The sequence below is a fragment of the Acanthochromis polyacanthus genome, chromosome 19, assembly GCF_021347895.1.
Source record: "Acanthochromis polyacanthus isolate Apoly-LR-REF ecotype Palm Island chromosome 19, KAUST_Apoly_ChrSc, whole genome shotgun sequence".
NCBI classification, from domain to species: Eukaryota; Metazoa; Chordata; class Actinopteri; family Pomacentridae; genus Acanthochromis; species Acanthochromis polyacanthus.
In genome coordinates, this window is record NC_067131.1 from 18810002 (window position 1) to 18828079 (window position 18078).

At 39.7% G+C, this 18078-nt stretch overlaps 1 protein-coding gene across 2 annotated transcripts; it reads right to left on the reverse strand.

Annotated features, from left to right (window-relative positions):
* Positions 1 to 1524: 1524 nt before the first annotated feature.
* Positions 1525 to 12746, reverse strand: tefa (TEF transcription factor, PAR bZIP family member a). Of its 2 annotated transcripts, none has more exons than XM_022219975.2 (5): positions 12506 to 12746; positions 6688 to 7059; positions 5902 to 6119; positions 4771 to 4982; positions 1525 to 4102 (listed from the first exon to the last, which is right to left on the reverse strand). In XM_022219975.2, the coding sequence occupies exons 1-5, from the start codon at positions 12579 to 12581 to the stop codon at positions 4081 to 4083; spliced, it is 900 nt and encodes a 299-aa protein (XP_022075667.2). In that variant the 5' UTR covers positions 12582 to 12746; the 3' UTR covers positions 1525 to 4080. The 2 variants fall into 2 exon arrangements, with proteins under 2 accessions (XP_022075667.2, XP_022075666.2); XM_022219974.2 differs by lacking the exon at positions 12506 to 12746 and adding an exon at positions 8355 to 8710.
* Between the last annotated feature and the right edge of the window lie 5332 nt (positions 12747 to 18078).

Sequence of the window (18078 nt, forward strand, 5' to 3'; positions counted from 1 at the left end):
TATAATGTTAATACCTGAATACTGCTACCGTATGAATTGTATATTACATACATTGCCTGTCTAAAAAGAAAATCACTGCATGGATTTAACTAAACAATTGTGATATAAGTCAAAACTTGTTTTTTTATCTTAGATTCTTCAAAATAGACACCCTATGCTTTGATTACTGCTTTTCACACTCCTGGCGTTCTCTCCATGAGCTTCATGAGGTAGTCACTTGAAATGGTTTTCACTTCACAGGTGTGCCTTGTCAACGTTCATTTGAGGAATGTCTTGCCTTCTTAATGAGTCAGGATCATCAGTTGTGTTTGTGCAGAAGTCAGGTTGATACACAGCTGAAAGCCCTATTTGACAACTGATAGAATCCATATTATACCAAGAACCAGTCAGCTAAGTAAAGAGAAACATATCATTAGTTTAAGAACTGAAGGTCAGTCAGTCAGGTAGATTACAAAAACTTTGAATGTATCCCCATGTGCAGTCACAAAAACCATCAAGTGCTACAACAAAACTGGCTCACATGAGGACCGTCTCAGGAAAAGAAAGCCAAGAGTCACCTCTGCTGCTGAGGATAAGAAGATAAATGCCACACAGAGTTCTAGTAGCAGACACATCTCTACATCAAGTGTTCAGAGGAGACTAAGCCAATCAGGCCTTTATGGTCAAATAGCTGCTAAGAAACCACTGCTAAGGAAAAGCAACAAGCAGAAAAGATTTGTTTGGGCCAAGAAACACAAAGAATGGACATTAGACCAGGAGAAATCTGTGCTTTGGTCTGATGAGTCCAAATTTGAGATCTTTGATTCCATCCACCATGTCTTTGTGCAACACAGAAAAGATGAACAGATGGTCTCTACATGCATGGTTCAAACAATGAAGCATGGAGGAGGAGGTGTGATGTGTGGAGGTGCTTTGCTGGTGACACTGTTGGGGATTTATTCAAAATTGAAGGCACACTGAACCAGCATGGAAACCACAGCATCCTGCAGCGACATGTCATCCCATCTGGTTTGTGTTTAGTTGGACCATCATTTATTTTTCAACAGGACAATGACCCCAAACACACCTCCAGGCTGTGTAAGGGCTATCTGACCAAGAAGGACAGTGATGGAGTGCTATGTCACATGACCTAAACCCAATCCAGATGGTCTGGGATAAGATGGACCACAGATTGAAGGCAAAAGGGCCAACAAGTGCTCAGCATCTGTAGGAACTCCTTCAAGACTGTTGGAAAACCATCTCGGGACTACCTCATGGAGAAAATGCAAAGAGTGTGCAAAGCAGTAATCTAACTTTTTGTTTACTACATAATTCCATATGTGTTTTCATTCATAGTTTTGATGCCTTCAGTGAGAAGGCAGTGTAATAGTCACAAAAATAATGAAAAAACATTAAATGAGAAGGTGTGTCCAAAGTTTTGACTGGTAGTGTTTTTATTCCCCCATCTCACACTGACCTTAATGTTGGATGTGAGACTAAACAAGCCTCTTATTCAGAAAAAAACAACTTCAAACACTTCTAGACTTGTGTCAGCAAGGCTTTAATTATACAGACTCTATATACAAGACACAAAAGACAGCCACAATCAAAATGCCAACATGTTTCTTTACAAAGAAATACAAAGACGTAACCAGGAAGAATAAAAACAACCCCTCAGAAGGTACCAAATTGACCTGTTTCAGAGAGAAGGCAGATGCAGCCTTTGTTATGACAGAAAGGATTAAAAAATAGTAAAAGCTCATCAGAATTATTCCAAAAAATGGAATTCAAAAATGACGCTTCAAGACACTTTACTATGGATAACCTGATGAAAATTATTGAGGCCTAAAGTGAAATTATTCATGGACTTAGAGGCCTGAAATAGCTCTATAAAATCCTGACTCGTAGTTTTACTTCACATCACCGTGCTCTTTGTTTTTCCTCCTTGTGCAACGATCTGCACACATGGAATTCCTTTCACAATATTACATTTAGATAAAAAGTTAACATATCTATGGTTGGAAGCACAGCAGTAAAAGAAAAACAGCATTCCCTTTCTGTCAAAACTGGACAGTGGGACCACAACTGTAATTTCTGGATGTATCGTTATAGGATAAATGCCTGTACACTGGCAGACTGCACCCTGCTTTCAATGGCTTTAGGCGTAGAAGACACTTTAAGATTTAAAGGTTACTGATCTATGAAAGATACGCCTCAATACGGACTGTATTATTGAGACTTCCGGGTTTCTAATAATTGACGGTTTGCAACAGAAATTGTCAGCTTATTTCTCAAAGACAAAATCAACAAATGTGACAGACAAACACAAAGACGATGGCGTGTAAGCTCCTCACAGAGATGACAAACTCAGCATTTAGGGAATTTACAGTTGCATTGCTTGATTATTTCCCCCAAGTAAATGAAGAGTAACGAAAAACTTAACAAGATCCGTGTCTGGATATTTATCTGCTATGATACTGAATACATTTTAAAATTATTTACTTAAAAAAAGAGAGAAAAATGACAACATAGTATAATCTTAGCCTAGAGTTATTTACAACACATGCATCAGTAGAATCTACACAAGACACTTCAGAAGCGCTACTGACATAAATGAACGAGTCGACGCTGCAGAGAGCAAAGCAGGCGTCCAACTTGCTGACAAACACGGCACAAGAGCGACAGAAAGACGCACATTCAGACAGGCAGAGCGTTTACACGCAGCTCTGCACCACTGGTAATGAATGCTTGTACATGAAGAGAAGCGAACATGGCTACTTTTTTTTTTTTTTTTGCCACGTCACTGTAATCCCCTGAAGAAGTTAAAGGCGAGACACTACAGGCAAAAACTCACGCAAGAGTAATTGTTTGGACAATTTGGGATATTATGCTTCCATAATATGTCTTCTGTGAGACTAGTGCAAAGAAAATGTCCAAAATACACATTTAAGTGTCTTTGTCTGTTGGACGTTTATGGAAATTAGATTTTGCATTTGCATACTTCAACTGAACACTTAATTTGCAAGACAAAAATTGTTTTCGTTACGAAAGTAATCAACTGGGGAGCCTGATATTTGTTCATTTAAATTTTCACCTGTATGCAGAGTCAATTTTACAAGCCTACTTTTTCCAATGATTGGACATTTCAACTTCAGTAGCAATTACAACTTTTCAGCTTGTATTTCCATTTATGCTTTTATAGAGGGGATTTGTTGATATATCAATCTCAGCCTGATTTAAAGACCATTTTTGTTGAAGACAGATTTTTCCTGACCGTTGACAGCATTTTCTGATTTTTATTTTTTTTTAAAAAGGAAATATTCAAAATCCCCCAAGTAAATATCTTTGATATATTAACAAGATGAAACAATAACTTTGGCCTCAAAAGCAAATTAGTGCCTATTTAATGAGATATTACCTCATTTCTATACTTCAACAAAACATTTCAGAAAAGCAGAAACTACTGGGGATGTTACTTTGTTACTCTATTCACCTGTAGTGTCTTGCTTTAAATTATTGGAAATGTCACAGTCATAAGTTTTTGTGGGCAACGAAAAGCCCAGCTCTGAACAGAAATCTGCCACTAAATAATATATATTTGAAAAATACATTTTCAGAAGTCACTTATATCTGAAAACTGGAAGATACCTGCAAACCGTAATAACGACTCGTCTAAACTATTGCATCTTGCTAACTAAATATTGACTACTTTATTTAAAAATCTAAAATAGAACCCACAGTTTCTCCCAAATAAACATCACAAATGATCTCATTCGGCCGCAGCCGTACAAAATATGATAAAAAATGCACGTCATAAACGAAGTGCACTGAAGAAGCACTTGCATATTCTCTCACACTCCTCTCATTCACACAGATGGTAAATACATTTCTTTTTTTTTTTAAAAGAAAAAAGAAAAGCCAGATATTGATATCTTAACATGCTATCACATCTCCATGGCAGCGTCAGTCCTGCCCTCACACATGCTCCTTGCCTCTTCTTCCTCTTCGTCATCTGATCGATTCTAGCGCTCCCATGTACCAACCATAATAGTTTGATTTATTTATTCATTGGATAAAATAAATGAATAAATCAATTGCCGTCTATAGGTCATCTGGCACCGCACTTGAAAGAGAAGAGAAGAAGGATGAATGACAGAGGAAGCGGAGGGGGGAGGCCAGTGATAAAACAAGCATTATTTACAAGATTTCAGCTAAAGCAACAACTCTGAAGGCCGGTTTGGTGAAATTAACCAAGAAGTTCTCTTTTTGTAAAGTAGAATATTCAACATAAAGACCAGTCGTATATATACGGTCCATATTCTACAGGTTATAATGTCCTTTCATTTCTACCTGCCTCCCTCTTTATACCGCTTTCATACAGAAGCAGCAGGCATGGCGCCAAACACGCAGTCAATCCACATTTTATCCACTACATGAGACTTGTTAATTCAGAGACTTGATTATGTAACTGTAACTCTATACACACTATTCTAAGGAAGTTGGGAAGCCAGTCATTATTTTGTCATTCCTTAGAGAAATATGTGTTCACCAAAGCCAGCGTCTCCCCCCACATCCGATCACACACTGTATCAGTCGTATAAGGTTATAAACCCTCCCACCTCCTCTTAGGTAGCGCCTCTCAGCAGTACAGTAGTTGTGGTGTCGGTCAACACAGCTGACAATGAGGCCTTAATAAGGTCTGACTTGACAAATAACGGATAATGTATTGTCTGCTATGTGGATGTCCATTTACACTTCTATGTAATTGGGGGTTTTTTTCTGCTCCCTTACAGTGCTCCGAATTTGGCTTCATAGCGCCCCACAACGTTCTTGAAGCGGCCGCACTCCTTCCGAAGCTCGGCGACCTCTGACCGCAACGCCTCGTTCTCACGCTCGAGGAAAGCTGCTCGGACGGTGATCTGGTTCTCCTTTAACCTGCGGGCGTCTCGTGAGCGTTTGGCAGCCATGTTGTTCTTCTTCCTCCTTTGCCAGTATTTGTCGTCCTGGAGAAAAAGTCAAGAAAGAAGCAGATTGGACTCAGTCACAGAAACGCACCAACAGACCCTACCATGTTTCCTTAGCTCAGTTACTACGGCAACCCAGTTTATGAGCTCACTATATTCTATCCATGCACGTTAGCCCAATTCTGACTTCGACTAAATTTATAATGTGGCTGACTGCCAAGTTCCTTTTTGCATGTAAACAATACGAGTATCCTCTGGTGGGCTCCGAAGGAAGGAAAACATCAGTTTGATTAAGCTGATCACACTGCTGAGTCACTCTGAGTTGCCAGAACTCAAATGGCCTCAATTTGAACTCTGCAAGTCAGACATTCAAATGCTCGTGTCTGCTGCCCTGGTAGCACTGCTGTGCTGGAAAATTGGCTGATGAAATTACAAGGCAATAAAGCAATAAAGCTGCTGTTGTCCATTTCTTTAAGGAAGCATGACTTTAAGACATTAAATTTCCATGACTGTTTTCAACATGCTGCAGATGGTAAACTGTTGTAAGTTTTGGTGTATGAGCCCATTACTTAATCCCCAAACAAAAAGTAACACGAATGAGTAATAAATTACACCTGAAATAAACTGAAAATACGTCAAAATATTGCCAGATAAGACCCTTTAAATTACTCTAAATTTTTCCGTTTTTCATCAATACTACATCTGATCACATAAAGCAGTTTGTTTGAAGAACTAATGGATTCAGGTGCTGATGCATGTTGGTCTCATGTTAAGGTAGTCAACTCACTTTAATAATATATGTAAAACAGAAAATCTTGTAAAATTAGAGTGTACAAACCTAAATGCTGAATTAACACTTGCTTTTGTGTTTTACTGGTTACCTATAAGACATACAAACACAATGGAGCCTACTGCTGGACTGACAGGAAGTGTTGTGGTGTTCCTCATTCCAGCATACCTTCTGTTCTTCAGGCACAAACACCTTCTTGGCCTTTTTAATCATCGGCTGCGGCTTGAGCTCCTCCTCGCTGAACTTGTGCTTGCGTGGGTCAAACAGTTCACCTCCTGGTACACTTGACAGGACCAGGTCTGTAGGATCGGGCTCGTAGTTGATCTCAACCTCGATTTCGTCGGGGCTGATGGGCTCTGGAGTCACTCTGTCCTCGGTGGTCACCTCTGAGCAGAGAGATTAGGAAAAGGAAAATTAATTTTTAGATAGCTGGAGATGAAACCATCATCACTCTGGCAAAAATCAGCTACTTTCCATATAACTGGTTAATAAAGAAGTGATGCAGGTGACCAACACCATGGCCGGTTGTAGCATTACTTTAAATTCCACTGTGTAAAGGGCGTGGTTAGGTGCTCTGACCTTCTTGTACAGGCTGATGATAATATTAATCATATCGACACAATGCAGATGTTCCTATTTCCCTTCCTCCAATACCACCTGTGACATCAGCTTCAAAGCACATCATGTCTGCCTGACATCTATCTGAGACCTTTATTAAATACCTTTAATTAACTGTAATATAGAAACTGCCCTTAGAAATTTTAATCTTTGACCTGATTTGCATGACTAAGCTTCCCCGAGATAAAACTAGTCAAAACTAAAGATATAAGCAAGAGGATTTTTCCCTGCATTAACATCAGCACATCTAAATCTTCTGTTAGTTTCTTAATGTAAGTTTGTATGATGCACTAAACTGTAATGACTATAACTCTACCCCCTTCCACCTCTTCTCACCTGCAGTAACATCACAGGTGATATCACAGTCACTTTTGGTGATGATCAACACCTCCTCCTCACATTTGTCCAACTCCTGTATAGGCAGCAGGGCCACCGGAGATACACTCGCTGCCTTGGTAACCTTTGTCTCCGTGGAGGGAGTAACCTTTGATTTCCCTGTCTTCACGGCGTCATCATCAGGAGAGGTGGGGATGCCGTTCTCCATGAGGAACTCCTCCAGGTCCATGTACTCCAGGTGAAAGGTCTCGCCATCATAGGGGATGGTTTTCTCCCAGATAGCAGGGGTCAGGGCGGCCGAAGGACCCATATCACTGCCTCCTCCCCCAAGGTCGACATTATCTCCCAGACACAGCTTCTCCTTGTCGGTGTCTGAAACAGTAAAGACATGCAAACAGATAAAAATAGATTTTTTTCAAATGTGGGTACATGTCGTCGCTGTGACATGTGAGCAGAAGGCATTTGTCTGTCAAGAGTTTATGGAATTAACAACAGACAGTTTAACCTTTTCTGAGAAGGAGGAGGTGTTTGTTTCTTCGTTGCAAAGAGACCGACCAGAAATGTCCCTCACGTCACAGTAATGTGCAACAAAACACCTCAACTTTGCAAGGCTGTAATTTGGAGAGGTTTACGAGTCCGTCTTTATATGAGCGTCACATTCTTTAGTGCTTGTAAATCGTTTTGGATGCTTTTTGCAAATGTGGAAAACTTTAATTGGACTCCTAAACACTTAACCAAGTCCTCATAAAACTGACTATAACATATAAGCAATTTAAACTGCTACCACAATAATTATGACAATAATAACACAATGCACATGATTTGGGATGCCTTTGAGTCAACTCATGGCTACACTGAAATATTTACTGGACAGCACAGCATATGATTGTTTTCATTGTTGATTAATGTACTTTCTTGACTAATATAACTAGTCGTTTGGTCAATAAAATATCAGAAAATAGTGCAAAATGTGGATCAGTGTTACCCAAAGCCAAAAACGCCATCCTCAAAATGTCTTGTTTTGGCCACAATCCAAAAATATACAGTTTGCTATCATAAATCAGTAAAGACATCAGAAAAAATACAGAATTTTGACTTTTTCCCATAACTAATTATTCAGACTGATGAGCTGATCATCAAAATAACTGGTGATTAATTTACTAGTTGACAGCTAATCGATTAATAGTTGCATCTCTCCTGAAAACGTGTAGCATTAAAAAAGAAAACAAGCTAGTTAATGATATTTAGCAACGTTTACAGCTGATCGTATGCACTTTTCGTCACATACACATATAAAGTTACTAAAATGCAAATATGAGCTCAGTGCAATTGCGGAAAAGGATCTTTTTGGACAGAAAAACTGCATTCAGCAGCAGAAGCATCAGGAACAGTCTGGGAAAGTCAGGATGGAGAGTTTTTGGTGACAAACTAAAGAGATGGGAGGCCGGTGTACATCGTGTCCAACACACAGCTACCACCAGTAACGTGCAGCCTGTACAAGTGAGTGTCCCTGCAGATATACTATCACAGTCAGCATCTACTGGAACCGCCCCGACCGCTGTATAGATGTCATTAAACCTACTTTCGCCTATTTTTTTTCCATCGGCTACACTCGTTTTTAACCAACACCTCTCGCTGCTTCCTCTCAGTTAGGCTTCTGCTCTTACCGTCGTCACCGTCCAGTATATTCGGCGGAGGCATTTCCATTATTTTCTTTAAAACCACCGGGAACGAGCTGGGAGCCCCGGAGGCCGTTTCCACCGTGATGAGAATAGGCTCTCCCGACATTTTTCACCTCTTGTTGTTGTCACCGGGCAGTAACTACAAAAGAAGAAAACTCGGCGGTCGTCCTGTTAGCTCTCCAGCGAGGCTCACCGCTGTCACGGACTATTTGTAAATTCACAAATAAAGCACTAAGTGTTCACTTTTGCCGTCAGAGCATCCGAAACTACTCGTCTCGTCGACCCACTTCCCCGTTTTTTCCGTCAGTCGGAACGTTTTGGTGTCGAGAACAAACCGCACCTCCCGCTCAAACATGTCCGCCCTGCCTGGTGCTGATTGGCCAGCTGGACCTCAGCTCATGAATATTAATAAGACACGGACAGGGGCGGGGACTATCGCCAGTAGCTAAACTGTCATTGGTTGACCGAATTATATATGTTCCAATGAATACATTAAAAAGAAACGTGCCACGAGTCAAAGCAATGAACTAATACTGCTGTGACCTACAATCAGCGACGTACAATGCCTTAAATTAACAATTTCATTTTATTTTAAATTATTTTCATATTACATGAACATACAAACACCGATTGGCAGGTCTTAGTGCAATTTTTTACCAAGATATGATTAGTGTGGATTCACTTAACATCTCAGTTAATTTGTCTTTCACATCATCTTCAGAATTAAATCTTAAACAAAACTGTCAGCTTCATTTAAACCTTCAACTTCCGACGAAAACAGAACAAAAAGTACCTGCAGCACATATGTTCGATGTGTGTTCATGCGGCTGCAACACTTCACGTGCAAAACCATGTGCAGCTGCAGCTTACATATACAGTTTCCGCCCACTGAAGCTGCGCTGGACTGTCATCCACATACAGGCATCTGCAGCAAGGGCGGCGCTGCAGAGCCAAAGTGTAATTGGTCAAACAGAAGTAGCACCTTAAGGTTTGAGTTACAGTCATTTCTGGAGCAGACATCCCAAGGACAAAGATCTGCAAGTCCCCAGGCAGTCCAGGGTTACCATGACAGCAAGACACTGGCACATCATCCTCAGGCATTAATGAGCTGCTTGTTGTGTTATTATGTAGCAGTTAAATAGGAATGGCCAGTTCTGCCTAAACCCTCCTCCAAAAATGAATTCCTTGGATGCTGAATCCTCCCCAGAAGATCCATATTACATTTACAATGAACTATCACTCACATTCTATTTTTAGATGAGCATGACATATTCATCATATACATCAGCGCTTCCTCCAGTGTGAGCAACCTTCATACTAACATGGCTTACAGTCAGTGTGTTCCTACAGCAACACCGACACGATAAATTGCCAAAGGCAGCCATGTCTGCAGTCTGGAGGCCATGCAGGAATTCATGGCGGCTGTGGGGGGGGGGGTGTTTTCTTCCCATATTGCTCACATGTGCCACAGAGAATCTGTTTTCGAAACAACATTACGAGAAGAAATGCAGCCTTCAAGGTCAGCTTCAACAGCAAGTGCACATGTGATCGGTGAAGGTTGCTTGGTAAACACTGAAATCATCTTCTGTCTTCCATGTGATCATACTAGCTCATGTAAAATCTTTCACCTCCAAAAAAAAAAAATCCAACTTACTCATTAATTGTTATTAATAACTAGAATGATAAACTGCAATTATAATCTAAAACTCAAAGTTTTCAAAGCCTTTCCATGTTTTCCTTAATTTCCATTCTCACGACAATGTTTGTGAGATTCCATATGTCCGGTGCACATCTCTGTGTGATCAATAACACTCTGTGCTCTGCGTCACAAAGGCTAGACTGTATTGCACGTCTGCAGACACTGTAAAATAGGTGAATAAGGCTCAGAGACAACCACTTCAATTTGACCTTCATGATGTATGTTTCGGCAGGCATGCTAATTTTACATAAACACATCCACGTGACAGAAAAAGCAACGTGACATTCACAATGCAAAATGTTGGTTGCTTTTCCCCACATACTACTATTGTGTTAACAACACAACTCGAAAACATAGAAGCCTTGACTTTGAAGCCAACAAAGATAATTAATTGCAAATGCATGTAGGAGGGTCTAGGAGCAACACATACAAACCAAGATCATTATAAGATGTGCTTCTTCCTGTCACATGTTGTGTGTGTATGTGTGGTGCTACACATGCTCGCTGTTCACAGTCAGTCCACTCACTGCATCTGGACTTACCGACAGGCCTTGCAACCGATGATCAAAGCCAATTGACGGTATAATTGGATAAGCCAAAAAAAGGAGCAGTTTACCAATAATTAAATTTAACTGCATGCTTGTGAGACCATCAAAAATACTCTGTGCGGGCGCTTGTATAGCTCAATGGTTTAAGCAGGCGAACCATGTATAGGGGCTGGTCTCCGACGCAGCGGCCCGGGTTCAACTCCCACCTGTAGCCCTTTGCTGCATGTCTTCCCCCAACTCTTCTCCCCATTTCCTGTCAATCTCTATTTCCCCTATACAATAAAGCCTAGAAAAGGCCAAAAAAATAAAATAAAAAAAATATTCTGTGCTATATATCCATACCATCCACAACATTGCTGCTCCTAGTGTACAATATGCCTTATTGCTGTTACATAATTACTTGTGAAATCTGTTAAATACTGGCAAGAAGAAAACAATGAGGGGAGTATTACTAGGGTGAAATTGAGAAAACTGTCATTTGAAAGTGTCACATATCGGTTTTGTGAGTATCTTTTGCAGCTTTCGTTGTAAAACAGGACAGATTAAGAGGTTACTAAGAAATCCTGCTAAATGGGTCAGTCAGCAGCGTCACTCCTCTTAATATAATGATGTTACATGACTGCAGTCTGATTTAATGGAACACACTCCAGATTCAATGAGAAATGAAGCAGAGTAATCTAGTGATTTCATTATTGAACACACACACACCCCACTCCACTCTGACACACAAAAGCAGGTGACAAACACAGATGCACACAGACTTATAAGACGGCACTGCACCCACTCAGTATTAAAGCATCAAACAGACTGACAATAATGTGACCATAATGTTCTTCTAAGTCATGCTGATCCCACTTATCTGACGAAAGCATTCTAGGGCACAGTCATTTGTTGCCCTTGTGGCAAAACTGAACAGAAATTACTTTCTGGGGGCAGATGTTGGTTTGACAGAGCACATCCATCTGGAGCCGTGCTGACAAACCTCACAGAATGTGCACAGGTTTATTCAATAAACTGACTTCTCTTCCAGCCTGGGCATATCATGGTGACAATGGTGAGTCTGACTCCTGTAGCTTTTATTTTATATAAGTTATTCACGAGCCAAAGACAGAATCAGAATCAGAAACACTGTATTGATCCAGAGGGGATCTTACTTATGTTAGTTGCTCCCATTTAAAGTCTTAGGAATATGAAAATTGCAAAATCTATTGATACACATAAGTAGAAAAATATGTTTGAAAAATATAAGCAAGTGTAGAAACACTATAAGCATAAACATAAAATGTAAATTTTCTAAGAAAATACAGTGTAATCAATAGAGTAACTCCACAGAGGCAATAAATAGCGTATGGCACAGAGATAAGGATTTATTGCACATAACTAAGTGTTAACTCAAGAAGCAAAGTGATGAATTAGTTATCTGCTTGTATTTAAAAGAAGTCAGGAATTGTGTTAGTTAAGACAAAGAATGTCAGCATTATCATCAGGCTATACTATGATGATCATCAAATCAATATAGGTTAGATGAAAAGCTGACGACTAAACACTTTTATGTTGAACGAAATAGTGAACACACTGTACCTAAAGGCCCTGTCACTACGTTATATGTGCTATAGACTCTTTTAGAGGCTCTAGTTCTTATTTAAACTATATCTGCTGAATCCTGCCAACCTGTAGATTGTAACCAAAGCCTGCAGCCAGGACTAATTCCAGTGCAGCTCAGCTGACACAGATTACACAACACACACGCAGTTATTTGCAAAACGTCAGAGCTCGTTGAAAGCGGTTTATTCTACTTCAGAAACATTATTTGCAAAAAAAAAATCGAACTCCTAATTTGCAGGATGTAACTTAAATCTAAATTTAAACCAGGTTCTGCCGTCACTTACCATTCTCGTCAAAGTTTGGGAGGGTAAATGGATGCTCAAGGAGAGCCTTGAAAATCTCCGGAATTTCTGTAGTCATGTTTTTTTTCTATTAAATGCAGTTCAGCCAATAAATGTTTGAGAGCTAGTGTGTAGCTCACAAAAAGTAACTTTAGAAAAGAACGGAGAAGACCCCAAAACGTCCTGGAGGGCTGGCGGTACTCCTCACAGCTGCCATCAACTGTTCAGAGAAGAGTTACTATGAACTCTAGACAACAAGTTATTCAATGCAGCCCGCCTCCCTTGGCTCCCTGCAGCCAATCAAAAGAGTGCTTAGACCAGGCAACGGACGGAACTATCGTCGATTGGTCCGCGCTTGTGTTCGTCACGGCGCTGGCAGCCAATGACGAGCCGTGCCAGAGTTACCTAAGATAAAATGCATAAACCCTAAAAGTAGTGGGCTGTTACATACAAAACACATAAAATAGAATTAGCTACGATACAGCTAACTATGTCTTGACTAAACCAACTGCAACGACCACTTGGTGAGTTTCAAAGCATCTTAATTACAAACATATTTATTAAGTAGCACTACAAGAGGTGTAGTGAGGGGAAAGCTAATAAACACTCTACCAGATGCTAAATTTAAGCTAATTTTATTTCCCAGCTGGAGTAGTAATGTCCTGAAATATCAACAAGTGACCCGTGACAAATGTATATTTTAGGTATAGGCTATTTAAGGCACGTGTATACAGTGAACACACGTGTTGTCATTGCATACATGACTGGTTACAACAGGACAGTGAAACTAATAATGCTATAAAATCGTGACCAGCTCGAGGGTCTTGCAATTAACACACACGTGCGAGTATTATACTAATTATTTTTTAATGATGAAAGTTTATTCAGTCTCTCTTGACAGCAGGATCTATTGTATAAAAGGTACAAATGCCCTCTGGCCCCAGAACCTCTGGCCCCTGACTGAAGCTCTTTGACAGGTCACACAGTATATCCACACGTGCAAGATTGTTTTGTAAGATTATTGTTGACACGTGAAGAAGCTCATAAACCTGACTGAAAGTGACAGGCAGACCACTCTGTAAAAAAATCTAGTCTCTGTCAAGTTCAGTTGTTCAGTTTTGAGTAACCACGATTGTGAATGTCTTAACAGTCAGGAGCGTTTGGCTGCAGTGATAAATGTGTGCTTTAATAAATGGAGAAAGAAAACTGTATTATTTTGTTTCCTAAAACAGTTTATTAAATGCTTTCAAGAGATTTGGTCCACGTGTGTGATCATGAACTTCCAACCAGGGAGGAGAAAAGAGAAAACAAAGTCAAGAGGAAAAAACAAAACATGAAACAACAAAATGTAAAAATACAGTACAAAAAGAGGCCTTGTTTTTTCCACTTCTTACAACCCTGGTTTCTTCATTTTAAGTTGTTGAAAACAAGTGAAATAACCCATACATTTTTTAACTTATTGAAAACGGATTCATTACGGCCTTTTGTGGCTGTGTAGGTGTGTCTTGCTGCTGCGAATCAAATGACACAAACTGGAGGGGAAAGACAAAGAGCAGGGGCTGGTGTGTCACATGAATATTTGTGGAGCAAAAACCATTTCACTGTAGAGAATCCTGCAAATTCACTAAACAAAACCCATTCACAAACCAAAAGCCACAGAAAATATTTTTTTAAATCAAGTAACATTAACCTCATGCCCAAACAGAAAATGTTTTTCAGGAGCTTCATGAACACATTAAAGAATTAATTAGCACAAATTACTGCATTTCGCTCCAAATGATTTATCTATAACTGAGATCTGACGTCTAGCGTGGAAAAAAAATACGTAAAGACATTAAATTTCTGAATTGGTATAAAAAACTAAAAGGTTTGTACATATAATTAGTGTACAAGGATGGCAACAAGAGAGCCTGCTCATTAGAGGCTTCTTGTTCAATAGTTAGGTCTGTCAAGCTTAGAACACAGGAAAGTTCAAAGTATTTAGCATCAAATAACCACTTTTCAAAGCTTAATGTAAACTGGACTACTTCACTACCTCTGAAGTGAAATCAACTCGTCTTCTTAGCTGAATTATGCCCACAAAACAGTACAGCTAGGTCAGACTGGTGGACAGCACTGATCAGGATACAGGACGTAAACAATGTAATGCCACATCTCTTCTGCATGATTATACTTATCAGCATGAAAATCTGAATGGCACCAGATTCAAATTGTCTGCCAAACAAACTTCAGGTCAAATGGTATTCCTCCACTATTCAGTGTGAAAGTACACAATATGTTATTACTTCCTGTTTATTCAGACAGCAAATCTGAGGACCTATGTCAACCAAATGCCTCCCCAGTAAGTTTGTGTCATGATCCGTCTGCCTTCAACAACACAGCCAACATGCAGCGCAGGCATTCAGGTTTTTTTTCTGTGTGCGTCAGTTACATCATTAATTCTGGCCTTTCACCAACACTGGAAGAGGAGCCTCACCTCAAATGCTCTTAGTTGTTTCTGCTTTAAAAATTTACAACAGGTATTCAATTGCAAAACTTTTTTTTTGTCCACTTGTCACACTGATGAATGCATTAAAAAATGCCCAGCTTTGATCACTTTTTTTATGTGGCTACATGAAATTTAAAAATAAAATTCCCACTTTTGAATCTGTACCAGCCACAGTTCCTTTCCACCAGTTTTCGGTCTATATTAATTTCCCATGTCAGCTGCTTGTAAATATCCTCAACTGACAACAACTGAATGACAGAGCATTTGAGCAGGTGTTGCTCTTCTAACTTTTCCAAATATTAACTCCTTGAAAAACAAGATGAAAACACATTTCTGACCACAGCATACTTTTCTAGCCACAGAAAAAAATACAGCCCATCATCTCCTATCTAAAATACCTTATAAGGGTGTCTAAGTATTATAATAGGTATCAGGTATCATATACTGTATATAGTAAGCAGGATTATACAATAGGGGTATGTATCATCTTATAGGTGTAGTATATTGAATAAGGCGCTATACGGGAGTATATAGGCCTCTATGTATGCTTTTGTTTCCAGATCTGTCCTTGCCTGGTGAATCAATTCAAATAAAAACACACAGCACAGGCAGTGAGCAGCGAGCTCTGACGGCAAGATCAAACAAAGACATTGCAAAGGAACTGGTTTACAGTATATATACTTCAATCATCTTCTATCTTTTTTTTTCACCTTTGGCCTACAAACAGCTCAGACAACATTAATATTTAACAGTCTTGTACTACTGACATCCTACAGCAGCCCATAATACAACAATCTGCAGGACTTAAAAACTCAAGGACTTTACAGTAGCAATCAGAAGCTGAATGTTTTCTGCTCACTGCCTCCCAGACAGAGCTGTGCACTGAGGCATACACAGACGCATATTTACTGTTAATTATTATATTCATACATGGATACATATATAAAGAGAGAGTTATACATTGCAATTAACATACATATATCAATAGCATATAGAAGAGAAATAGAAATAGTCAATAGATAGCAATCATTATAGTCATCATATTCATCATAATACTAGGAGTAGTAGTAATACGATCCCTCAAAGAAGCTAATACCTGGGCTGTTCCAGATGAGGGCTGGTTACCAGTAATGTTCAAACTTCCAATTGACCAGCAAAACTGACCTGTGATCTGCATTCATTCAGTTTTTCAAAGGCTGGATAATTAAAGGGGAACTTTGGTTTTTTTTCAACCTGAGGTCTGTTTTCATATGTCATTTCATACATGTGAGTGATGGAGAAATGAATTTTCGACATAGCTCAAGTATTTAGCCAGGCAGGCAGCTTAGCAGCTCAGCTAGCAGCTCAGCTAGCGAAAGTATGGGGCAACTTGCCCCGCCGCGTCAAAGTCCGCCCTAACGTGCTTTTTTCCCCCCACACTGACCGGCTCGGATAGTCTCAACGAGTGTCCCACAACATACTAGAGATGAGAAGTGAACGAAAACCTCCACATTACCTGGCGATCGCTCTTTGTTGTGGTCTGTATCCAAATCTCAGGATGCTAGAAAGCAAATCTCGTTCCGAAATCGCGCCAAAAGGCGCGAGCTCTCGCACGATTTCGCGAGCTCTCACGTGATTTCGGAACGAGATTTGCTTTCTAGCGTCCTGAGATTTGGATACAGACCACAACAAAGAGCGATCGCCAGGTAATGTGGAGGTTTTCGTTCACTTCTCATCTCTAGTATGTTGTGGGACACTCGTTGAGACTATCCGAGCCTGTCAGTGTGGGGAAAAAAAGCACATTAGGGCGGACTTTGACGCGGCGGGGCAAGTTGCCCCATACTTTTCGCTAGCTGAGCTGCTCGCTGAGCTGCTAAGCTGCCTGCCTGGCTAAATACTGGAGCTATGTCGAAAATTCATTTCTCCATCACTCACATGTATGAAATGACATATGAAAACAGACCTCAGGTTGAAAAAAATTGAAGTTCTCCTTTAAGACAGTTCAGCCTTTGGTATAACAACCATTGCTCCTTTTTTTTCTACTTGTCCACTGACTGAAATGAAGGGACTGCAGACAAAATGGAACATTACAAAAGACATGCAGATTTTCCTGTTGTTTGCCGTTCTGGTCTTTGTAACATTTTGCTCTTAATGATCATGATGCTTTCCAGTACTGGTTGAGTGTAACATCAGTGTTGTGTAGAGCTGATTTTTATGCAGTGAGTCAGTCAATTACCTCAAATATAAAGTGCAGCTTCTCTGAATTTTCACAAACACACTGCAGAACAGGAAAGTTTCCACATTCTGTACTTTTGATTTGACTGCTGCTGTTGTGAAGGAAGAAATCAAAAACTTAAGTTGGGTGACTTACATGGTTTCTAACCTTCTGCTCTTAGTGTAAAGATTTAATCTCATATCTACACATCCAGCCTGAAACTTCTAACAACATCTGCTGAAATCCCCTCAAACAACCCTGTCTGGAACAACCCACACAGAAGGAAAATGTTCAAAATAAAAAGAATCTTTAAAAAAAAAAAATTCACTAGTCATCTAGTTCAGCGATACATGTCATATAGCAATACCTCAATAACAAGAAGTTCTTCTATGTAATCAATACAGGTTTTCAGGTTATATATTTATTAAGCTTAACCGCTAAGTTATCAATTATTATTAGTAGTATACCATTATTTGTAAATATGTATAATATGTATGTATCTGAATATAGACATACTTTCATCATGTCTCTGTCCACGTTAAAGGCTAGAATAAGATGGCAACAGATATCCTGCCTGTATGTATGTGTCCGCGTGTGTGTGTTTTTGCATGTGTGTTTCTGTCAGATGTTGATGTGTTGTTTATAGGCACAATGTGTGGTGCGAATCAAGCTAGCAGGTTTCCCATAAAGAGAAGAGTTTTCTTTGGGGCTACTGTTAGCTATCAGGAGCAAAACATCTGGCTGCATGGAACACGTTTCCATCTCAAGGCTGTGGGAACACGAAAGGCTTTCACTGAAATAATGACCCCAGTTCAACTGAAGAAGTGGAAACTTGCCCTTACATTCAAATTACCTTAAATATTCCCACCATCAACGAGAAAAATATATTCTTAA